Source organism: Oncorhynchus mykiss, chromosome 27 (genome assembly GCF_057628025.1).
Source record: "Oncorhynchus mykiss isolate SJ-2025 chromosome 27, ASM5762802v1, whole genome shotgun sequence".
Taxonomy (NCBI): Eukaryota; Metazoa; Chordata; class Actinopteri; order Salmoniformes; family Salmonidae; genus Oncorhynchus; species Oncorhynchus mykiss.
Genome location: NC_143048.1, coordinates 18,828,006 through 18,849,442, shown reverse-complemented (window position 1 = coordinate 18,849,442; position 21,437 = coordinate 18,828,006). Strand labels below are relative to the sequence as shown.

The 21,437-nt window shown below is 44.1% G+C and overlaps 1 protein-coding gene across 1 annotated transcript in view; it reads right to left on the bottom strand.

The window, feature by feature from the left end:
- Positions 1-21,437, bottom strand: part of LOC110507114 (FRAS1-related extracellular matrix protein 2) — a 114,550-nt gene that overhangs the window by 3,223 nt on the left and 89,890 nt on the right. The window contains exons 10-24 of the mRNA XM_036964988.2: positions 21,101-21,310; positions 20,353-20,550; positions 19,952-20,116; positions 19,514-19,696; positions 19,209-19,339; positions 18,849-19,004; positions 18,262-18,465; positions 15,465-15,696; positions 14,954-15,285; positions 6,173-6,365; positions 5,785-5,889; positions 5,424-5,551; positions 3,440-3,574; positions 2,846-2,972; positions 87-274 (exon numbers count right to left, since the gene is read on the bottom strand). Of these exons, the coding sequence (XP_036820883.2) occupies positions 87-274; positions 2,846-2,972; positions 3,440-3,574; positions 5,424-5,551; positions 5,785-5,889; positions 6,173-6,365; positions 14,954-15,285; positions 15,465-15,696; positions 18,262-18,465; positions 18,849-19,004; positions 19,209-19,339; positions 19,514-19,696; positions 19,952-20,116; positions 20,353-20,550; positions 21,101-21,310 (2,687 nt within the window). The remainder of the gene's footprint in view (positions 1-86; positions 275-2,845; positions 2,973-3,439; positions 3,575-5,423; positions 5,552-5,784; positions 5,890-6,172; positions 6,366-14,953; positions 15,286-15,464; positions 15,697-18,261; positions 18,466-18,848; positions 19,005-19,208; positions 19,340-19,513; positions 19,697-19,951; positions 20,117-20,352; positions 20,551-21,100; positions 21,311-21,437) is intronic.

The window sequence follows — 21,437 nt, the reverse complement described above, 5'->3', positions numbered from 1 at the left end:
TTACCCTGTACTACTTCCTTGTCTGCATCTCAAATGATCCCCACATAATGCACTACGGGCCCTGTACTGTACAGTACTGTACTTACGATGATCTTGAATCTATAGAGCAGCGAGGGAGCATCAGCCAGACAGCCATACTCATTGTTGTTGGGGTTGTACTTGGGCACGTATCCATCCGCGCCAGTGCACAGGAACACCTTCTCTATGTTACAGATAAAGGAATCTCCCAGGTTCTGGACTGGATCCACCATCACTCTGCCATAGATCATATCCCCTGGGAGGAGATCAGCTGTGAGTTAATACAGTAATGAATGAATCAAACAGATAGCCCCATTGACTATCTCCATCCCAAATAGCACCCTATTCCCTATGTAGTGCACTACTTCTAATCAGGACCCATGAGAAGGTGGTGTGTGAGAAGGCTGTGTTGGTTTGTAGCGTTACAGTACCTTGTGAGAAGGTTGTGTTTGTTTGTAGCGTTGCAGTACCCTGTGAGAAGGCGGTGTTGGTTTGTAGCGTTACAGTACCCTGTGAGAAGGCGGTGTTGGCTTGTAGCATTACAGTACCTTGTGAGAAGGCGGTGTTGGCTTGTAGCGTTACAGTACCCTGTGAGAAGGCGGTGTTGGTTTGTAGCGTTACAGTACCCTGTGAGAAGGCTGTGTTGGTTTGTAACTTTACAGTACCTTGTGAGAAGGCGTTTTGGTTTGTAGCGTTACAGTACCTTGTGAGAAGGTTGTGTTGGTTTGTAGCGTTACAGTACCTTGTGAGAAGGCGTTTTGGTTTGTAACTTTACAGTACCTTGTGAGAAGGCGTTTTGGTTTGTAACTTTACAGTACCTTGTGAGAAGGCGTTTTGGTTTGTAACTTTACAGTACCTTGTGAGAAGGCGTTTTGGTTTGTAACTTTACAGTACCTTGTGAGAAGGTTGTGTTGGTTTGTAGCGTTACAGTACCTTGTGAGAAGGTGGTGTTGGTTTGTAGCATTACAGTACCCTGTGAGAAGGCTGTGTTGGTTTGTAACTTTACAGTACCTTGTGAGAAGGCGTTTTGGTTTGTAGCGTTACAGTACCCTGTGAGAAGGCTGTGTTGGTTTGTAACTTTACAGTACCTTGTGAGAAGGCGTTTTGGTTTGTAGCGTTACAGTACCCTGTGAGAAGGCTGTGTTGGTTTGTAACTTTACAGTACCCTGTGAGAAGGCGTTTTGGTTTGTAGCGTTACAGTACCCTGTGAGAAGGCTGTGTTGGTTTGTAACTTTACAGTACCTTGTGAGAAGGCGTTTTGGTTTGTAGCGTTACAGTACCCTGTGAGAAGGCTGTGTTGGTTTGTAACTTTACAGTACCTTGTGAGAAGGCGTTTTGGTTTGTAGCGTTACAGTACCCTGTGAGAAGGCTGTGTTGGTTTGTAACTTTACAGTACCTTGTGAGAAGGCGTTTTGGTTTGTAACTTTACAGTACCTTGTGAGAAGGCGTTTTGGTTTGTAACTTTACAGTACCTTGTGAGAAGGCGTTTTGGTTTGTAACTTTACAGTACCTTGTGAGAAGGCGTTTTGGTTTGTAACTTTACAGTACCTTGTGAGAAGGTTGTGTTGGTTTGTAGCGTTACAGTACCTTGTGAGAAGGTGGTGTTGGCTTGTAGCGTTACAGTACCTTGTGAGAAGGCTGTGTTGGTTTGTAACTTTACAGTACCTTGTGAGAAGGCGTTTTGGTTTGTAGCGTTACAGTACCTTGTGAGAAGGTGGTGTTGGCTTGTAGCGTTACAGTACCTTGTGAGAAGGCTGTGTTGGTTTGTAACTTTACAGTACCTTGTGAGAAGGCGGTGTTGGTTTGTAGCATTACAGTACCTTGTGAGAAGGCGGTGTTGGTTTGTAGCGTTACAGTACCTTGTGAGAAGGCGGTGTTGGCTTGTAGCGTTACAGTACCTTGTGAGAAGGCGGTGTTGGCTTGTAGCGTTACAGTACCTTGTGAGAAGGCTGTGTTGGTTTGTAACTTTACAGTACCTTGTGAGAAGGCGTTTTGGTTTGTAACGTTACAGTACCTTGTGAGAAGGTGTGTTGTTTGTAGCGTTACAGTACCTTGTGAGAAGGCGGTGTTGGTTTGTAGCGTTACAGTACCTTGTGAGAAGGCGGTGTTGGTTTGTAACGTTACAGTACCTTGTGAGAAGGTGGTGTTGGCTTGTAGCGTTACAGTACCTTGTGAGAAGGCTGTGTTGGTTTGTAACTTTACAGTACCTTGTGAGAAGGCGTTTTGGTTTGTAGCGTTACAGTACCTTGTGAGAAGGTGGTGTTGGCTTGTAGCGTTACAGTACCTTGTGAGAAGGCTGTGTTGGTTTGTAACTTTACAGTACCTTGTGAGAAGGCGGTGTTGGTTTGTAGCATTACAGTACCTTGTGAGAAGGCGGTGTTGGTTTGTAGCGTTACAGTACCTTGTGAGAAGGCGGTGTTGGCTTGTAGCGTTACAGTACCTTGTGAGAAGGCGGTGTTGGCTTGTAGCGTTACAGTACCTTGTGAGAAGGCTGTGTTGGTTTGTAACTTTACAGTACCTTGTGAGAAGGCGTTTTGGTTTGTAACGTTACAGTACCTTGTGAGAAGGTGTGTTGTTTGTAGCGTTACAGTACCTTGTGAGAAGGCGGTGTTGGTTTGTAGCGTTACAGTACCTTGTGAGAAGGCGGTGTTGGTTTGTAACGTTACAGTACCTTGTGAGAAGGCTGTGTTTGTTTGTAGTGTTACAGTACTCTGTGAGTAGGCGGTGTTGGTTTGTAGCGTTACAGTACCTTGTGAGGAGGCGGTGTTGGTTTGTAGTGTTACAGTACCTTGTGAGAAGGCGGTGTTGGTTTGTAGTGTTACAGTACCTTGTGAGAAGGCGGTGTCGCTCTCCTGTCCGAAGCCCATGGATCCATCAGACAGCCACAGAGATCTTTTAGACAGCAGCAACATCTGAGTGTTCAGACTGAACTCAGCCGCAACCGGGTCACTCACCTGGGATAGGACACACACAATACAAAGTTTTACCATCTTAGGATAGGGCAACACATACCATTCAGTTACCATCAGAGAACAGACCAATCACAGTGTTACCATCAGTCTACACCTCCTAAGCTGTTTCCCACTAAAGTACATCTCTGTGTTAACTCAAAGATTGTCATCTCACAGACACCTTTAATGGCATGACATTGATGTACACTCTTAGAAAAAAGGGTTCCAAAAGGGTTCTTCGGATGTCCCCATAGGAGAACCCTTTTTGGTTTCAGGTAGAACCATTTTTGGTTCCAGGTAGAACCCTTTTGATTTCCATGTAGAACACATTCTATAGAGGGTTCTACATGGAACCCAAAATGGTTCTACCTGCATCCAAAAAGGGTTCTCCTATGGGGACAGCCGAAGAACCCTTTAAGGTTCTAGAAGATAGCACGATTGTAGTAACGTTAATCCTAGAGTGATCTGACCTGCTGGAAGCGTATGTCCAGGTCGAAGGTGACAGGTTCTCTGGGGTTACAGACAGGAGGCAGGGAGTACTCCAGACTGGGGGGAGAGGTACAGGGCAGCAGCTTCACTGTGTAAGTACCTGAGTAGTCACGCACCTGGGAGAGAGAGGGGACATAAGACACAGTTATTTACTTCGGGTCGAAGCTTTATTTAATCAGGTCATTTAGAACCAATATTATCTTTTTACTTTTAGTTATTTTACACTAGTGCCGATAACACACTACGACTTAAGAAAGAAATTCTGTAAATGGCATATGCTAGTCCCAAGTCTATACACTAAAGACACAGAGAAACCAGATTTTAAAATACACTGCTCAAAAAAATAAAGGGAACACTAAAATACCACATCCTAGATCTGAATGAATGAAATATTCTTATTGAATACTTTTTTCTTTACATAGTTGAATGTGCTGACAACAAAATCACACAAAAATGATCAATGGAAATCAAATGTATCAACCCATAGAGGTCTGGATTTGGAGTCACACAAAATTATTGTGGAAAACCACACTACAGGCTGATCCAACGTTGATGTAATGTCCTTAAAACAAGTCAAAATGAGGCTCAGTAGTGTGTGTGGCCTCCACGTGCCTGTATGACCTCCCTACAACGCCTGGGCATGCTCCTGATGAGGTGGCGGATGGTCTCCTGAGGGATCTCCTCCCAGACCTGGACTAAAGCATCTGCCAACTCCTGGACAGTCTGTGGTGCAACGTGGCGTTGGTGGATGGAGCGAGACATGATGTCCCAGATGTGCTCAATTGGATTCAGGTCTGGGGAACGGGCGGGCCAGTCCATAGCATCAATGCCTTCCTCTTGCAGGAACTGCTGACACACTCCAGCCACATGAGGTCTAGCATTGTCTTGCATTAGGAGGAACCCAGGGCCAACCGCACCAGCATATGGTCTCACAAGGGGTCTGAGGATCTCATCTCGGTACCTAATGGCAGTCAGGCTACCTCTGGCGAGCACATGGAGGGCTGTGCGGCCCCCCAAAGAAATGCCACCCCACACCATGACTGACCCACCGCCAAACCATGCTGGAGGATGTTGCAGGCAGCAGAACGTTCTCCACGGCGTCTCCAGACTCTGTCACGTCTGTCACATGTGCTCAGTGTGAACCTGCTTTCATCTGTGAAGAGCACAGGGCGCCAGTGGCGAATTTGCCAATCTTGGTGATCTCTGGCAAATGCCAAACGTCCTGCACGGTGTTGGGCTGTAAGCACAACCCCCACCTGTGAACGTCGGGCCCTCATACCCCCCTCATGGAGTCTGTTTCTGACCGTTTGAGCAGACACATGCACATTTGTGGCCTGCTGGAGGTCATTTTGCAGGGCTCTGGCAATGCTCCTCCTGCTCCTCTTTGCACAAAGGCGGAGGTAGCGGTCCTGCTGCTGGGTTGTTGCCCTCCTACGGCCTCCTCCACGTCTCCTGATGTACTGGCCTGTCTCCTGGTAGCGCCTCCATGCTCTGGACACTACGCTGACAGACACAGCAAACCTTCTTGCCACAGCTCGCATTGATGTGCCATCCTGGATGAGCTGCACTACCTGAGCCACTTGTGTGGGTTGTAGACTCCGTCTCATGCTACCACTAGAGTGAAAGCACCGCCAGCATTCAAAAGTGACCAAAGCATCAGCCAGGAAGCATAGGAACTGAGAAGTGGTCTGTGGTCACCACCTGCAGAACCACTCCTTTATTGGGGGTGTCTTGCTAATTGCCTATCATTTCCACCTGTGGTCTATTCCATTTGCACAACAGCATGTGAAATGTATTGTCAATCAGTGTTGCTTCCTAAGTGGACAGTTTGATTTCACAGAAGTGTGATTGACTTGGAGTTACATTGTGTTGTTTAAGTGTTCCCTTTATTTCTTTGAGCAGTGTATATACTCTATATTGATAACCCAGTATTAAAGATAAAAGAAAATAAGATGTTGTCCTCACAGCGAAGTCTGATGTAAAGGTCCACTGCTGCATGGGCTGGTTGTAGGTGGGCTCGCTCCTCACCAGGCTGAGGTTAAAGGTCACCCCAGGGTGGTCCGCACACATCACCATGGACGACAGAGAGGACGCTGGGTACAGACACAGGTAAGGCTAATAGAGAACTGAAGGGGAATATGTACAGATTCAAGCGTGTCAGAGTAGGAGTGCTGACTTAGGATCAGTTTTACATCACAATGTTTAAGATTACATGGACCTGATCCTAGATCAGCACTCCTACTCTGAGACACTTGATACATACGGTGGGTTACTAGTTTAAGCCCATGGATGTACTGTATGAAAAGAGTAGATAATGTGAACATACCAGAGTGTGATATGACAAACAGTCCTCTGAATCGAGCCTCTGTTCTGAAGTTGACCACCAGACGACCCTGTTCGTTGATACGCATACTGGTGGGGTACAGGGCTCCTACAGAATACAGCCGGTCAGTCTCCCTGTCACACCGACCTAACACATCCCTACTAGTATAGCCCACCCATTGAGAAAGGTGCAGTAAAGGCCACCTGCAGATTGCACCCCGTCGGTCTCACTGTCACACCAAACTAACACATCCTCATTCATTGCTGTAACATAAAAATATCATCTGTGCTCGAAGCACACCAGAAAGTGTTGTATTTGTTTGTTTGTTTTTGCCTCATTCTGTAAAGAGTGAAATTACTTTTGAATATATTTAATTTGATGTGAGACTTGCCTTGTAGCTCAGCCTCAGGAGGGCTGCCGATGCCGTCCCGCCACAAGATGGCAGTGTCGTATACGAAGGTGAGTCGTAGCTCAGACTGCAGGTCAAAATGCTGCCAGCCCCCTGCCCCCACCGGGGAGTGGAACACATAGGAGACATGGAGGGGCACCCGGAGGGTCACATAGGACTGGACCAGGTTCAACACCTAGAGATAGACATACATCAAATCAAGCTGTATTTGACATGCATTTAAACATCAATATACTTTACAGTAACACAGAATACTAGCAATAGTAGGTAGGTTCAAACTACAGAGAGACAGGAAAAAGAGGGAGAAATAAAGAGAGAAAAATAGAGAGAGGAAAACAAAATAGTGAGAGAAAGAGAGAAAAATAGAGAGAGCGAGAGAAAGAAAGAGAGAGAGAAAGAAAGAGAGAGAGCACACAAAAAACTATACATACTTCGGCCTAAACATCAGTACCACAGCTAACTTCCACAAAGCTGTGAATGATCTGAGGCAAGTAGGGCATTCTATGCCATCAAAAGGAACATCAAATTCAACATACCAATTAAGACCTGGCTCAAAATACTTGAATCCGTTATAGAACCCATTGCCCTTTATGATTGTGAGGTCTGGGGTCCGCTAACCAACCAAGAATTCACAAAATGGGACAAACACCAAATTGAGACTTTGCATGCAGAATTCTGCAAAAATATCCCCAGTGTACAACGTAGAACACCAAATAATGAATGCAGAGCAGAATTAGGCCGATACCCCCTTATTATCAAAATCCAGAAATGAGCCGTTAAATTTTACAACCACTTAAAAGGAAGCGATTCCCAAACCTTCCATAACAAAGCCTTCACCTACAGAGAGATGAGCCTGGAAAAGAGTCCCCTAAGCAAGCTAGTCCTGGGGCTCTGTTCAAAAACACAAACACACCCACAGAGCCCCAGGACAGCAACACAATTAGACCAAACCAAATCATGAGAAAACAAAAGATAATTACTTGACACATTGGAAAGAATTTACTAAAAAACAGCTGCACTTACTAACCTCCCGCCAAACATATTTCCCTCAGATTACACAGACCCACAAAGAATTCGAAAAGAAATCCAATTTTGATAAACTCCCATATCTATTGGGTGAAAGACAGTACCACAGTGTGCCATCACAGCAGCAAGATTTTTGACCTGTTGCCACAAGAAAAGGGCAATTAGTGAAGAACACCATTGTAAATAGAACCTATATTTATGTTTATTTTTTATTTACTTTAACTATTTGCACATCATTACAACACTGTATATAGACATAATATGGCATTTGTGTCACACCCTGACCGTAGAGATCTTTTTATTCTCTATGTTTGGTTATTCTCTATGTTCTGTGTTTCTATGTTTTGGCCGGGTATGGTTCTCAATCAGGGACAGCTGTCTATCGTTGTCTCTGATTGGGAATCATACTTAGGCAGCCTTTTTTCCTTTTCTATTTGTTAATGGCCTGTATAGCCCTAGTAAGCTTCACGGTTGTTTTTTTTGTTTTGTTAGCGACATTTATAATAAAGAAATGTACGCTGACCACCCTGCACCTTGGTCCAGTCATTTTCACGACGACAGCGATCGTGACAATTTGAAATGTTTTTTTTTTGGGGGGGGGACTTTGTGAGTAATGTTTACTGTTCATTTTTTATTGTTTATTTCACTTTTGTCTATTATCTATTTCACTTGCTTTGTCAATATAAACATATGTTTCCCATGCCAATAAAGTCCGTACATTGAATTGAATGGAAAGAGGGGCAGAAAGAGAGAGAGAGAGAGAGAAATAGAGACTGCTAGAAGTACATACATTACATCAAACTTTGCTAAATGCATTTAAGCATCCACACACTTAAACATCCAACAAGCAGGTTGTTTACAAAAGGTCCCTAGTACTAGTTAATATATAGGCCTATACTAAACATTCACAAGCTGCCTATCTGTATGGAGCTCGCAAATAACTCATGGGAACAGTATTCAGACCCACTCATAACTTAACAAATACCTCATTGTAACAGTATTCAGACCCACTCATAACTTAACAAATACCTCATTGTAACAGTATTCAGACCCACTCATAACTTAACAAATACCTCATGAGAACAGTATGCAGACACACTCATAACTTGATGTATGATTATGGCTTGGTCTTTATCTATATTCTATAGATTCATGTGATTATGTATGTAATACATATAGAGGGTGTTACGGTGGCTGACGTAGTGCTGAAGTATAGCGTGATCAATAAGTGTTCCTATCAGCAGACAGCATCATACCACTTAATATACACTGAGTGTACAAAACATTAAAAACACCTGCTCTTTCCTTGACACAGACTGACCAGGTGATCAGGTGAAAGCTATGATCCCTTATTGATGTCACCTGTTAAATCCTCTTCAATCAGTGTAGATTAAGGGGAGGAGACAGGTTAAAGAAGGATGTTTAAGCCTTGAGACATGGATGGTGTATGTGTGTAAATGGGCAAGACAAAATCTTTAAGTGCATTTGAACAGGGTATGGTAGTGGGTGCCAGGCACACCGGTTTGTGTAAAAAACTGCAACGCTGCTGGGCTTTCAAGCTCAACAGTTTCCCGTGTGTTTCAAAAATGGTTCACCACCCAAAGGACATCCAGCCAACTTGACACAACTGTGGGAGGCATTGGAGTCAACATGGGCCAGCATCCCTTTCAACACCTTGTAGTCCATGCCCTGACGAATTGGGGCTGTTCTGAGGGCAAAAGGGGGTGCAACACAATATTAGGAATGTGTTCCTAATGTTTTGTACACTCAGTGTATATACACAGTGCTGTACTGTATGGGCTGTACTAGTACTACTGGAGCTCTTATGGATTCAAGAGGGTTTACATTGACTCTGAAATTTACACTGGCCACATTTCAGAGAGATGGTATCTTTCCAAAATAGTTGAATCTAGATATATAGCAACAATAGCAAACCATTACATTTACAACTGGTGAATGTTTGGTTGTGTTATTCAATTATTGATTTGTCAACAATGAGGATAAAACCATCCCATTCTGAAGTTAATCATCCTATCAAGACATAACAGCAAGACAAAGAACCAGAGAGAAAGAGAGAGAGAGCGAAAGAGATAGAAATGGAGGGATAAAGAGAGAGAGAGAGAGCGAGAGAGACAGAAAGAGATAGAAAGGGAGGGAGAAAGAGAGAGAGAGAGACAGAAAGATAGAAAGGGAGGGAGAAAGAGAGAGACAGAAAGAGATAGAAAGGGAGGGAGAAAGAGAGATAGAGAGCGAGAGAGACAGAAAGAGATAGAAAGGCAGGGAGAAAGAGAGAGAGAGACAGAAAGAGATAGAAAGGGAGGGAGAAAGAGAGAGAGAGACAGAAAGAGATAGAAAGGGAGGGAGAAAGAAAGAGAGAGAGCGAGAGAGAGAAAGAGATAGAAAGGGAGGGAGGAAGAAAGAGAGAGAGCGAGAGAGAGAAAGAGATAGAAAGGGAGGGAGAAAGAAAGAGAGAGCGAGAGAGAGAAAGAGATAGAAAGGGAGGGAGAGAGAGAGAGAAAGGGAGGGAGAAAGAGAGAGAGAGAGAGAGAGAGAGAGAGAGAGAGAGAGAGAGAAAGGGAGGGAGAAAGAGAGAGAGAAAGAGATAGAAAGGGAGGGAGAAAGAGAGAGAGAGAGAGAGAGAGAGAGAGAGAAAGGGAGGGAGAAAGAGAGAGAGAGAAAGAGATAGAAAGGGAGGGAGAGAGAAAGAGAGAGAGCGAGAGAGAGAGAAAGGGAGGGAGAAAGAGAGAGAGAGTGAGAGAGAGAGAAAGAGATAGAAATGGAGGGAGAAAGAGAGCGAGAGCGAGAGAGAAAGGAGAGAGAGCGAAAGAGATAGAAAGGGAGAGAGAAAGAGCGAGAGAGCGAGAGAGAGAGATAGAAATGGAGGGAGAAAGATAGAGAGAGAGAGAGCGAGAGAGAAAGGAGAGAGAGAAGGAAGGAGGAGAGAGAGAGTAAAGGGATTTGAATCTGGTGACCTACGAGAGGGGTACCTGTCTGCACTAGCTCTCCCTTCATGCTGGGACCTGCCTATGCCCTGGGCGAGAGAGAAGGGGGGGGGGAGAGAAAGAAGAGGAGAAAAGCGAGCGAGAGAGAGAAAGGAGAGAGAGAAGGAAAGAGGAGAGAGAGATCGATCTCAGAGAACTGGTAGAACCCAGAGAGAGTTGAGGCAGATGATTTGCTGTATGACCCTGGCACTGCCTGCTGAGACCTAATGGATTCCTGTGGTCTGATAAGCTGGGGACAAAGCCTCTCACCATGACACACAGACTCAGTGACAGAGTCAGTCCCAGTGAGAGGCCAGTCTGGGGCCCCAAGCTTAGTCGGACTCAGTCTCTCTGTACTCCTCAACCTCTCCACTCAGCCCCCCAGTCAGTCGATCAGACCCTTAAGGGCCTCTCAGGTCAGAGACAACACAGGGGCACAAATAATGTTCCTCTAGACAAGAGCTATTGAGTCTTTCTGTTTGTTCTTACTGGCCAAACTGATTGAAGCTTACAGTACAACTCATATGGATGTGACACAGGCAGACCCTGCAGTAGGGTCTCTGGGTGAATAGAGACATGTCTGTAGTACCTGGCGGGGTCTCATTCTCTCTCTTAGTTATGGATCTTACGTAAAACAACACAGTGATGCTTAATGCACCTTAGTCTCTGGCTATTTATCAAATGGCAACTTATTCCCTATGGGCCCTGGTCAAAAGTAATGCATTACAAAACAAAGGGAATAGTGTGCCATTTGGGCCAGTGATACTTAAAGCACCTCAGTCTGTTGTCACATGGCTGCCAGGGACTAGCAACAGCACGTCAAATCTGTAGATAGGAGGGACATTGACCAAGTTAAACCAGTGTTGGTACACAGTACTAAGGCAGACCCTGACATTCAGGATTATCAAAGTGCTGATCAACTCCGACCTCTCCCACAAAGCTCTGTCTGGTCAGAATATGAACTTATTTCAGTTTCAGGGTAAACAAATGGGCTAACGCTGGATTACAACCTGTCAGACGGAAAGTCATAAAGTGTGGAGGAAGTTTACTTTAGAAGAGAATGATGATCACCGCCTCCATAAAATATTATCTTATACTTCCTATGTATCTTAACTCATCCATGTTTGCATGCAATATCCATTTACAGTATCATTTATCTTGCAAAATGGAATTTCACTTTATATAGAATGTAATGATATTCCATGGAGTTGGTGACTTTTCAACCATACAATATGCTTAACCTTAAATTGTGTTAGTAGTTAGCCTCTCATAAATTCTACATGCACTGTTGATTTCTTTCCTTTACACACGCACACACCTACACACACACACACACACTGCTAGGGAGCGTCTAGTTGATGATCTACAGCAGGGAGGATCTGTAGCGTGAGGAGACCTTTACCACAACATGTCCTTAGCTCCTGTGTGTGTGTGTGTGTGTGTCTGTGTGTGTGTGTCTAGCGTGAGGAGACCTTAACCATACCAAGACCTTTGCTCTCTCTCTCTCTGCAGGCAGCTCTTCTCTCTGCAGGCATCTCTCCTCTCTGTAGGCATCTCTTTATGACCGCAGCCTGCTTAATTAAGTGCTAGTGAACTAATAGACTGACTGGGGTTTAACTACACTGAAGTGACTGGAGGTTTCCAAGGGAAATCTACATGACAGGAGCACTGAACTATGTGACCAGGGTTTGAGATCTCCACTCAGGGAGGGAGGGAGAGAGGGGGAGAGAGGGAGAGAGAGAGGGGGAGAGAGAGAGAGAGAGAGAAAAGTAGGGAGGGAGTTTAAGACCTGTAAGAGCGGACCCTCCCTCAACACAGCAGCAGCTGTTTAAAGAGCACAGCACATGTGAATGTTGGAGAAGCCATTTTGACAAGATAAATAGCAGGCCTCGTGATGAGTTGTGGGAATCCATAAAGCCCTGTGTTTGGTTAGTTATTAGTGGTGAGGTTAAGATGGGCTTTAGAAGAACAACGTCTGAGAGGGGTAGCTACAGTGGGGCAAAAAAGTATTTAGTCAGCCACCAATTGTGCAAGTTCTTCCACTTAAAAAGATGAGAGAGGCCTGTAATTTTCATCATAGGTACGCTTCAACTATGACAGACAAAATGAGAAAAAAAATCCAGAAAATCACATTGTAGGATTTTTAATTAATTTATTTGCAAATTATGGTGGAAAATAAGTATTTGGTCAATAACAAAAGTTTATCTCAATACTTTGTTATTTACCCTTTGTTGGCAATGACAGAAGTCTTCACAAGGTTTTCACACACTGTTGCTGGTATTTTGGCCCATTCCTCCATGCAGATCTCCTCTAGAGCAGTGATTTTTTGGGGCTGTTGCTGGGCAACACGGACTTTCAACTCCCTCCAAAGATTTTCTATGGGGTTGAGATCTGGAGACTGGCTAGGCCACTCCAGGACCTTGAAATGCTTCTTACGAAGCCACTCCTTCGTTGCCCGGGCGGTGTGTTTGGGATCATTGTCACGCTGAAAGACCCAGCCACGTTTCATCTTCAATGCCCTTGCTGATGGAAGGAGGTTTTCACTCAAAATCTCACGATACATGGTCCCATTCATTCTTTCCTTTACACGGATCAGTCGTCCTGGTCCCTTTGCAGAAGAACAGGCCCAAAGTATGATGTTTCCAACCCCATGCTTCACAGTAGGTATGGTGTACTTTGGATGCAACTCAGCATTCTTTGTCCTCCAAACACGGCGAGTTGTGTTTTTACCAAAAAGTTATATTTTGGTTTCATCTGACCATATGACTTTCTCCCAATCTTCTTCTGGATCATCCAAATGCTCTCTAGCAAACCTCAGACAGGCCTGGACATGTACTGACTTAAGCAGGGGGACACGTCTGGCACTGCAGGATTTGAGTCCCTGGCGGCGTAGTGTGTTACTGATGGTAGGCTTTGTTACTTTGGTCCCAGCTCTCTGCAGGTCATTCACTAGGTCCCCCCGTGTGGTTCTGGGATTTTTGCTCACCGTTCTTGTGATCATTTTGACCCCACGGGGTGAGATCTTGCGTGGAGCCCCAGATCGAGGGAGATTATCAGAGGTCTTGTATGTCTTTCATTTCCTAATAATTGCTCCCACAATTGATTTCTTCAAACCAAGCTGCTTACCTATTGCAGATTCCTAGCCTGGTGCAGGTCTACAATTTTGTTTCTGGTGTCCTTTGACAGCTCTTTGGTCTTGGCCATAGTGGAGTTTGCAGTGTGACGGTTTGAGGTTGTGGACAGGTGTCTTTTATACTGCTAACAAGTTCAAACAGGTGCCATTAATACAGGTAATGAGTGGAGGACAGAGGAGCCTCTTAAAGAAGAAGTTACAGGTCTGTGAGAGCCAGACATCTTGCTTGTTTGTAGGTGACCAAATACTTATTTTCCACCATAATTTGCAAATAAATTCATAAAAAATCCTACAATGTGATTTTCTGGATTTTTTTTCTCATTTTGTCTGTCATAGTTGAAGTGTACATATGATGAAAATTACAGGCCTCTCTCATCTTTTTAAGTGGGAGAACTTGCACAATTTGTGGCTGACTAAATAATTTTTTGCCCCACTGTAACAGAGATGTGGCTGTAAAGGATTCTGTTGGTGAATAGGAAAATTACAAGAACTGTTACAGGAAAGAACTGGAGGTCAAATACTGAGCAAGTAAATCCTGACATCTCTTCCCAAGAAATAATCACAACATCTGTTCCCAAGAAATCATCACAACATCTCTTCCCAAGAAATCATCACAACATCTCTTCCCAAGAAATCATCACAACATCTCTTCCCAAGAAATCATCACATCTCTTCCCAAGAAATCATCACAACATCTCTTCGCAAGAAATCATCACAACATCTCTTCCCAAGAAATCATCACAACATCTCTTCCCAAGAAATCATCACAACATCTCTTCCCAAGAAATCTTCACAACATCTCTTCCCAAGAAATCATCACAACATCTCTTCCCAAGAAATCATCACAACATCTCTTCCCAAGAAATCATCACAACATCTCTTCCCAAGAAATCATCACAACATCTCTTCCCAAGAAATCATCACAACATCTCTTCCCAAGAAATCATCACAACATCTCTTTCCAAGAAATCACCACAACATCTCTTCCCAAGAAATCATCACAACATCTCTTCCCAAGAAATCTTCACAACATCTCTTCCCAAGAAATCATCACAACATCTCTTCCCAAGAAATCATCACAACATCTCTTCCCAAGAAATCATCACAACATCTCTTCCCAAGAAATCTTCACAACATCTCTTCCAAAGAATTCATCATGACACCACTTCCCAAGAAATCCTCATGACACCACTTTCCAAGAAATCATCATAACATCTCTTCCAAAGAATTCATCATGACACCACTTCCAAATGAATCACCATGACACCACTTCCCAAGAAATCATCATGACACCACTTCCCAAGAAATCATCATGACACCACTTCCAAAGAAATCATCATGACACCACTTCCCAAGAAATCATAATGACACCACTTCCCAAGAAATCATCATGACACCACTTCCCAAGAAATCATCATGACACCACTTTCCAAGAAATCATCATGACACCTCTCCCCCTACTTATTTGCAATTGGTCAGGGGTCTGGTGGGATGGGGCAGCTCACCTGTCTGTCTGTTCTGATAGTGCCCCCACAGGCGCTCACACACACACACACACACACACACACACACACACACACACACACACACACACACACACACACACACACACAGCTCTCTCACCTGTCCGTCTGTACCGATGGTCCCTCCACAGTCTGACAGTAGCTCAGACATGTCATAGTAACTAGTGAACTCCCATAGACAAGCCTCTAGGTTGAGGTTCCTGTAGAAGCGCAGTATGCTGGATCCCCTTAGGGGGGCGCTGTACTGGTAGGGAGAGGTCTCCCCGATCACCTCAGGGTTCTTGGTGGCGTCTGTAATGAAGCCGTGGCGGGTCTTGACCTCGGTGAAGTCCAGCAGGTTAGAACAGCGGTGGTTCCCCACACGAGTACCATCAGGACTCAACGTCAGCTCAAAGTTAGACAGAGGACGGGTGGAGACCACAGGGAGCATGCCTGGGAGAGGAGAGGAGAGAGGAGAGGAGAGACAAGGGGTTAGGAGAGAGAAAGGCAGGGGCGGGAGATAGAGTGAAATAGAGAGTGAGAAAGAATGACAGAGAGAGAGAAAGAGTGTCAGAAATAGAGCAAGAGAGAAAGAGAAATAGAGAGAAACGAGAAGTCTCTGTATTCCTCACCATCTATGTGTGGCATGGTGACAGTGATCTTGATGAGGTTGGGGTGGTCTGGGTCCTCTGCTCCGGTGTAGCGTAGCTTGGCAGAGAAGGGCTCAGCGCCCACTGTACCCACCACACGAGGCTGGCACATACCGTTCTCTATACTGATGGAGACTATGGAGCTGCTGAGTTCCAGGCCCTCGTCTCCGTTAGAGTTCACAGCCCGGCCTGCACACTGCACCCTAGAGCCAGCCTGGAGGGAGAGACACACATAGCTCACATCAATACAGTCAACTGGATCATTCACTTAGTAGTGGTGGGCATCTCACATCAATTCAGTCATCTCAATCACATCAATACAGCCTTCTCAATCACATCAATACAGTCATCTCAATCACATCAATACAGTCATCTCAATCACATCAATACAGCCTTCTCAATCACATCAATACAGTCATCTCAATCACATCAATACAGTCATCTCAATCACATCAATACAGCCTTCTCAATCACATCAATACAGCCTTCTCAATCACATCAATACAGTCATCTCAATCACATCAATACAGTCATCTCAATCACATCAACACAGTCATCTCAATCACATCAACACAGTCAACTGGATCATTCACTTAGTAGTGGTGGGCATCTCACATCAATACAGTCATCTCAATCACATCAATACAGCCTTCTCAATCACATCAATACAGTCATCTCAATCACAACAATACAGTCATCTCAATCACATCAATACAGTCATCTCAATCACATCAATACAGTCATCTCAATCACAACAATACAGTCATCTCAATCACATCAATACAGTCATCTCAATCACATCAATACAGTCATCTCAATCACATCAATACAGTCATCTCAATCACATCAATACAGTCATCTCAATCACATCAATACAGTCATCTCAATCACATCAATACAGTCATCTCAATCACAACAATACAGTCATCTCAATCACATCAATACAGTCATCTCAATCACATCAATACAGTCATCTCAATCACATCAATACAGTCATCTCAATCACATCAATACAGCTGTCTCAATCACATCAATACAGTCATCTCAATCACATCAATACAGTCATCTCAATCACATCAATACAGTCATCTCAATCACAACAATACAGTCATCTCAATCACATCAATACAGTCATCTCAATCACATCAATACAGTCATCTCAATCACATCAATACAGTCATCTCAATCACATCAATACAGTCATCTCAATCACATCAATACAGTCATCTCAATCACATCAATACAGTCATCTCAATCACATCAATACAGTCATCTCAATCACAACAATACAGTCATCTCAATCACATCAATACAGTCATCTCAATCACATCAATACAGTCATCTCAATCACATCAATACAGTCATCTCAATCACATCAATACAGTCATCTCAATCACAACAATACAGTCAACTCAATCACATCAATACAGTCATCTCAATCACATCAATACAGTCATCTCAATCACATCAATACAGTCATCTCAATCACATCAATACAGTCATCTCAATCACAACAATACAGTCATCTCAATCACATCAATACAGTCATCTCAATCACATCAATACAGTCATCTCAATCACATCAATACAGTCATCTCAATCACATCAATACAGTCATCTCAATCACATCAATACAGTCATCTCAATCACATCAATACAGCTGTCTCAATCACATCAATACAGTCATCTCAATCACATCAATACAGTCAACTCAATCACATCAATACAGTCATCTCAATCACATCAATACAGTCAACTCAATCACATCAATACAGTCATCTCAATCACATCAATACAGTCATCTCAATCACATCAATACAGTCATCTCAATCACATCAATACAGCTGTCTCAATCACATCAATACAGTCATCTCAATCACAACAATACAGCTGTCTCAATCACATCAATACAGTCATCTCAATCACATCAATACAGTCATCTCAATCACATCAATACAGTCAACTCAATCACATCAATACAGTCATCTCAATCACATCAATACAGTCAACTCAATCACATCAATACAGTCAACTCAATCACATCAATACAGTCATCTCAATCACATCAATACAGTCAACCCAATCACATCAATACAGTCATCTCAATCACATCAATACAGTCATCTCAATCACATCAATACAGTCAACTCAATCACATCAATACAGTCATCTCAATCACATCAATACAGTCAACTCAATCACATCAATACAGTCATCTCAATCACATCAATACAGTCATCTCAATCACATCAATACAGTCATCTCAATCACATCAATACAGTCATCTCAATCACATCAATACAGTCATCTCAATCACATCAATACAGTCATCTCAATCACATCAATACAGTCATCTCAATCACATCAATACAGCTGTCTCAATCACATCAATACAGCCTTCTCAATCACATCAATACAGTCATCTCAATCACATCAATACAGTCATCTCAATCACATCAATACAGCTGTCTCAATCACATCAATACAGCCTTCTCAATCACATCAATACAGTCATCTCAATCACATCAATACAGTCATCTCAATCACATCAATACAGCTGTCTCAATCACATCAATACAGCCTTCTCAATCACATCAATACAGTCATCTCAATCACATCAATACAGTCATCTCAATCACATCAATACAGTCATCTCAATCACATCAATACAGTCAACTCAATCACATCAATACAGTCATCTCAATCATTCACTTTAGGTCTTTTCTTTGACTGAGCCAGTCCAAATTCACACTCAGTTCACTGATAATGTGTTCTCTACCTGGAAATAGACAGAGTCCAAGGTGATGATCTTGGAGGAGGAGAAGAAGGTATCAAAGTCCACCTCTCTCATGGAGCTGGTGACCCCGTCCAGGCTGGTTGGAGCGCTGACCAACCATCGATAGCGGGTCAGCGTGTCATTGATGTGCTCGCTGGTGCAGATGGAGCCAGTTTTGTCATAGTCAGGGTACTTAGGGTTACAAGCCTGAGGGAGAGAGAGAGGGAGGAGGGAGTGAGGAGGGAATGAGGAGGGAGTGAGAGAGGGAGGGAGGAGAGAGGAGACAGTGTTTGGGAATGAGGCAAAATATACTGTAATATAGTCCAAGGGAAAATGTGCATTGTCCATCAACATCACTCACCTGTGCTTCAATATCCTAATTGAATCCTAATTGACATATTCCTAAACCAAAGAAACAACTTGGCCTTCATGCCTTGGCCTTCATCCTAAAAGGTATCCTATTCCCTATATAGTGCACTTCCCCATGGGACTCTGGCCAAATGTAGTGCACTAAACTGAGAATAGGGTGCCATTTGGGACGAACCTCTGGACTGGGAGGTTAAAAGTCCCTGACAAACCATTCTCCGTACCGTGACACAGACGACGGGGTAGCCTGCCACCAAGGGGGTATTTCTGGCCCTGGAGGTGTCGTCATACTGCAGTAAGGAGAACACCTGGGGGACGGAGGGGAAGGTGACGTCCGCCATGCTGTTGGTCTCCTCTATGTAGATAATGGCCTTATTCATCTGAGGACAGACAGAACAAAAACAGATCAAACATAGAAGTGTTGTTAAAGGTAGTGATGTATCAGGGGCGACTAACGCAACAACTAAACTTCTCTCTTGTTCTTGTCCCTCAGCTATCACGTTGAAGGTAAGTGAAGCGCATCCTGCTACTTGTGTCAACGTCATATTGCTGAGTCTATGTGATGTTATTGTTCCAGTCCTCACCTGCGTCTCAGCCACCATGTTCTCATCAGGTTTCAGGTGGACAGTGAATGCTTCTCTCATCTCTCTGACTCCATCATACAAGATCTCCACCTCGATGTAGTGCTCTGTGTCACCCTCCTTGAACTCAATGTCTGGGGTAAACAACAACAACACGGCTCTAAGTTAGAGATGAAACATCTAAACACTGCAGATACCGAGTTACCTTATCAAGAGGATTATTTCCATAGGGTCAGGATCCCAATCAGATCACCCTGTCTGGAAAAACTCATGGCCGTATTGATGTGAGAGGTTGTGACATTTCTCACCTTCAGATACAGGATGGTAGTCCTCTCCGGAGGTGGCTGATCCATCCTTGGTGTGGACGCGGACCACAGACACCTTGGAGGTGTCTCCTACCCTCAGCACTGGGATCTTCACCATGGACACCTGACCTGCCCCGCTAGGCTCACTCACGCTGAACTTAGTCTCCCCAAACTTGATGATGGCCTCTGGGGATAACATGGATGGGAGTCACAGAGTCAGACATGGAGCAGTGTGAACTCAGCAATGTTACAAACAGACACACAGAGTAGAATGAGTTGAAGACACACACCCCAAAACAAATGAACAAGATGCAGACTAGCAGATTATGAACTTGAGAAAATAAGGGAAGTAATGCAATAAGTATCTGGGACTATTATAGAGTGAGCAACTTTTATTTTCTACAGATGAAATGATTACATCTATGAGTCAGTCAGTCTTACTGTCTGCCTCGTCCTTGATCTTGACCAGAGTCTCATTCTGTTTCCCGATGGATGCTCCGAACGGAGACTCACTGCGGGGCGACCCCAACACCAGCCTCAGCTCCTCCTCCTCCTCATGCTCCGTGTCATCAACCAAGGACAGAACACACGGCTTCTCCACCTCCCCTGGAAAGAGAGGGAAGGGATAGAGAGATGGAGATGGGAGGAAAAAGAGAGAGAGAGAGAGAGAGAGAGAGAGAGAGAGATTGAGAGAGATTAGCAAAAAGGGGTAACCAGTTGTTGAAAAAAACGATACGTTCCTTGTGTCAGTGTGTTACCAGTTTTTTTCCAGTGTTTTACAGAATAGTTTTCAGTGTTACCTGTTTTTTTCCAGTGTTTTACAGAATAGTTTTTAGTTTTACCTGGTAGGAAGGTGATGATGGAAGCGTCTGTGTTGGGTCGTTCGTTGAAGTCCATCATGACCTGAGCGGTGCCCTGTCTGGTGTAACAGCGGACCGTTGACCTGTAACTGATGTCACCACTACGATACACCACGACTGAGATCTGACCGGAGTTCTCATGCCCCATGTACATGGCATCATGGAACTGCACCTTGGGCACTGTTAGAGGACAATCACATCAACAAATCATCTACATTAGATCAAGTGCATAGAGAAACAGTGTTGATCATAACCATGACATAATGCTCATAACTGTCTACTGTCTTATAATGCACTATAAGCCTTTATAAAGGCTTTATAAATGCATTTATATGGACACTTACAGTAATGTAATACCAACGTTTTAATTGGCAGCATTGTTCAATCGTCTTTACTGGTGTTGGTATGTTTCGGAGATGCCCTGTTTTGTCAGAGCAAGGTATGATATGTTTCTCAACTTCTGAATGAAATGCCAGTGCCCGTTTTAATCTATATTTATAGTTCATTGATAATTAGATGCATTCTGACAAATCAGATGCGTGGTGACTAAATCAGCTAGGTTCACTCACAGTCAGATATGTTGTGACTCGAACTGTGTCCCGAATGGCACCCTTTTCCCCATATAGTGCACTCATTTTGACCAGATGCTATGGGCCCTGGTTAAAAGTAGTGCACTGCATAGGGAATAAGGTGGCATTTGGGACACAGTATATCAGCACGATTCACTCACGGTCAGAGACGGAGTCGTTGATGAGGATGGTGGCCTTCCCCGGTTCTCCCAGGATGCCGTTCATGGGCATGCGGAGGATCAGCTCGAATGTCTCGGTCCCCTCCAGCACCGGCTGACCCAGGTCATCCAGGATGGTAACCCTGAATGTCTGCTGGCTGACCCCCGGGGCGAAGTCCAGGTTCCTGCTGATACCGACGTAGTCCACACCGGCTAGAGGAGAGGAGAAACAGTCAATATCCACTAGAGGAGAGAGAGGGACTGAGCACTCCTACTCTGAGACACTTGATACATATGGGCCTAGATCTCCTATGACTCTATAATTCACAGGAGTATCATC